Source organism: Chaetura pelagica, unplaced genomic scaffold (assembly GCF_000747805.2).
Source record: "Chaetura pelagica isolate M959 unplaced genomic scaffold, ChaPel_1.0 scaffold217, whole genome shotgun sequence".
NCBI classification, from domain to species: Eukaryota; Metazoa; Chordata; class Aves; order Apodiformes; family Apodidae; genus Chaetura; species Chaetura pelagica.
Window position 1 is genome coordinate 531,598 of NW_009953903.1, and position 2,412 is coordinate 534,009.

The following is a 2,412-nucleotide window of genomic DNA, read 5'->3' on the forward strand; positions in this document are numbered from 1 at the left end:
GGGGGGGTGGGGGGCCCCCGCCGAGGGTTTCACAAACATGAACTCGCTGATGTCCGAGACGGGCGAAAAGCAGGAGCGGTAACGCGGGGCGGGGGGGGCCGTGGCCGTCACCTGGACGCCCATCACCGTGTCCCCTTGCTTTGGTTCATAGTGCAAATGCCCAAAAATGTGGCTGGGAGGGGGCTGAAGGGTGTTCACGCTCTCCACGCAGCAGCCCTGGTTGGCAGGAGCAGAGCCCTTCCGGAGGCACCGCACGCCCAGCACTGCCAGTCCCACCAGCGAGACCGTGGAGATGAGCACCAGGGACACGATCAGATAAAGCGTAACCGTGGGTAACCCCCCCACGTCGGTGGCCCGAGCCTCGGAGCCCTGCAAAGCCTCTGGACCCTTCTCCTCCACCAGCACCACCAGCGTGATGGCTGCGGAGAGGGGTGGGTCCCCAGCATCCCGGACCACCACCTGCAGTTCATGTGCAGAGGGATCTGTCTCCTGCAGGACCCGAGTGATCCGGATCTCCCCGGAGCGCAGGGCCACGCTGAAAAGCCCCGGGTCCGTGGCTTCCATGAGGTGGTAGGAGAGCCAGGCATTGCGCCCCGAGTCCGCATCTATTGCCATCACCTTGGTGATGAGAGCAGGAGGGGTGATGGAGGGGGAGATGTGGAACTGGGTAGCAGAGTCCTCCCCGGCCCGGGGGAAATGCACCTGTGGGGCATTGTCATTCTGGTCCACTATGAAAACATGAACCAGTGTCCTGTTCCTCAGGGCCGGGGAGCCACCATCAGAGACCTCCACATGGAACTGGAGATAAGTGGTTTGCTCATAGTCAAAAGGGAGTTTGGCAGAGACCTGCCCACTTGTGGGATGTATGGAGAGGTAGCGAGTCGGATCCAGTCCTGGATCTGTCCCACCAGCTCGCAGGATGGAGTAGGAGAGGCGGGAATTCTGCTCCGAATCCGGGTCAGTAGCAGAAACTGTAACCAACACACTGCCCACAGGGTTGTTTTCTGCCACCAGCACCTCATAGGATGCTTGCTCAAATTGGGGCACGTTGTCATTGACATCTGTCAGGGTGATTGGCAAGGTGGTGTAGCGGGAGAGTGGGGGACTGCCCAGGTCCGAGGCAGAGATGGTGACATTGTAGTAGGCAACATGCTCCCGGTCCAAACGGGTGCTGGTTAGCAGTGAGTACTGGTGCTCGTAGTCCTTGCGCAGCCGGAAGGGAAGATCTGGAGGCACGTGGCACTGGACCTTGCCCTGATCACCAGAGTCCCTGTCTCTGACGTGTATCACAGCCACCACTGTGCCCGGGGGTGCATCCTCGCTCAGGGAGCTGGAGAAGGAGGTAAGAATGACCTCAGGGGCGTTGTCATTCACGTCGGTGATTTCCACCAACACGCTGCAGTGCTCCTCCATTGTGGGTGACCCCATGTCCTTGGCCTCCACTTCAATCTCATACACTGTTGCCTCCTCAAAGTCCAGGTTACCCTGGACACGAATCTCCCCAGTTTGCTCATCGATGGCAAAGATCTGGCGTAGGGTAGCTGAGTTGTGACTGCTGAGGGAGTAGCGGATCTCTCCATTGGGCCCTTCATCCACGTCGGTGGCATTTAACTTCACCACAAGGGTGCCCAGTGGTGAGTTCTCCACCAAGCGGGCTCCATATGATGGTCTGTCAAAGACAGGGTGGTTGTCATTGGCATCCAGGACCTGAATAGTAATGCGTATCTTACTGGACTGAGGAGGAGAACCCCCATCTTCAGCAGTCAGAACCAGGTGGTGGAAGGCTCTGAGCTCCCGATCCAGGGCCTTCTCCAGCACCAGCTCAGGAAATTTGCCACCATCCGTGCGTGCCTTCACATTGAGGTTGAAGTTCTCGTTGGCACTCAGGTGATAGGTCTGCAAGGTGTTGGTGCCCACATCGGGGTCCTGGGCAGGCTGGATGGGGAAGCGGGCACCCAGGGAGGCCAGCTCGTAGATGCGCAAGGAAACCTCATCACTGGGGAACTCCGGGGGGTTGTCATTGACATCCAGGATCTCCACCTCAATGCGATAAAACTCCACTGGGTTCTCGATGGCAAGTTTCAGGTGGAGGAAGCAGCGGGGGTTCTGCCCACAGAGCTGCTCCCGGTCTATCCGCTCACTGACCATTATCACCCCGGTGTTCACGTTGACAGAGAAGTACTGGGAATCCGAATCAGACAGTACCTGCAGGTTGGCTGCTGCCAGTTTCCCCACATCAGTGCCCAGGTCCTTCGCAATATTGCCCACGAAGGCGCCCCGGGTGAGCTCCTCCGGGATGCTGTACCGGATCTGAGCCGAGGAGCTGTGCAAGAACAAACAGAAGGAGAAGACACGCGGCAGTCCCAGGGACCGGCCAGCCTTCCCTACCCCCGGCATCCTGGCCGGGTGGGC

At 59.2% G+C, this 2,412-nt stretch overlaps 1 protein-coding gene across 1 annotated transcript in view; it reads right to left on the bottom strand.

Moving 5' to 3' along the window:
• The window catches only part of LOC104392053 (protocadherin Fat 4-like), a 49,638-nt gene that overhangs the window by 29,547 nt on the left and 17,679 nt on the right, over positions 1-2,412 (bottom strand). Inside the window, exon 2 of the mRNA XM_010001409.1 lies at positions 48-2,181. Within this exon, the coding sequence (XP_009999711.1) occupies positions 48-2,181 (2,134 nt within the window). The remainder of the gene's footprint in view (positions 1-47; positions 2,182-2,412) is intronic.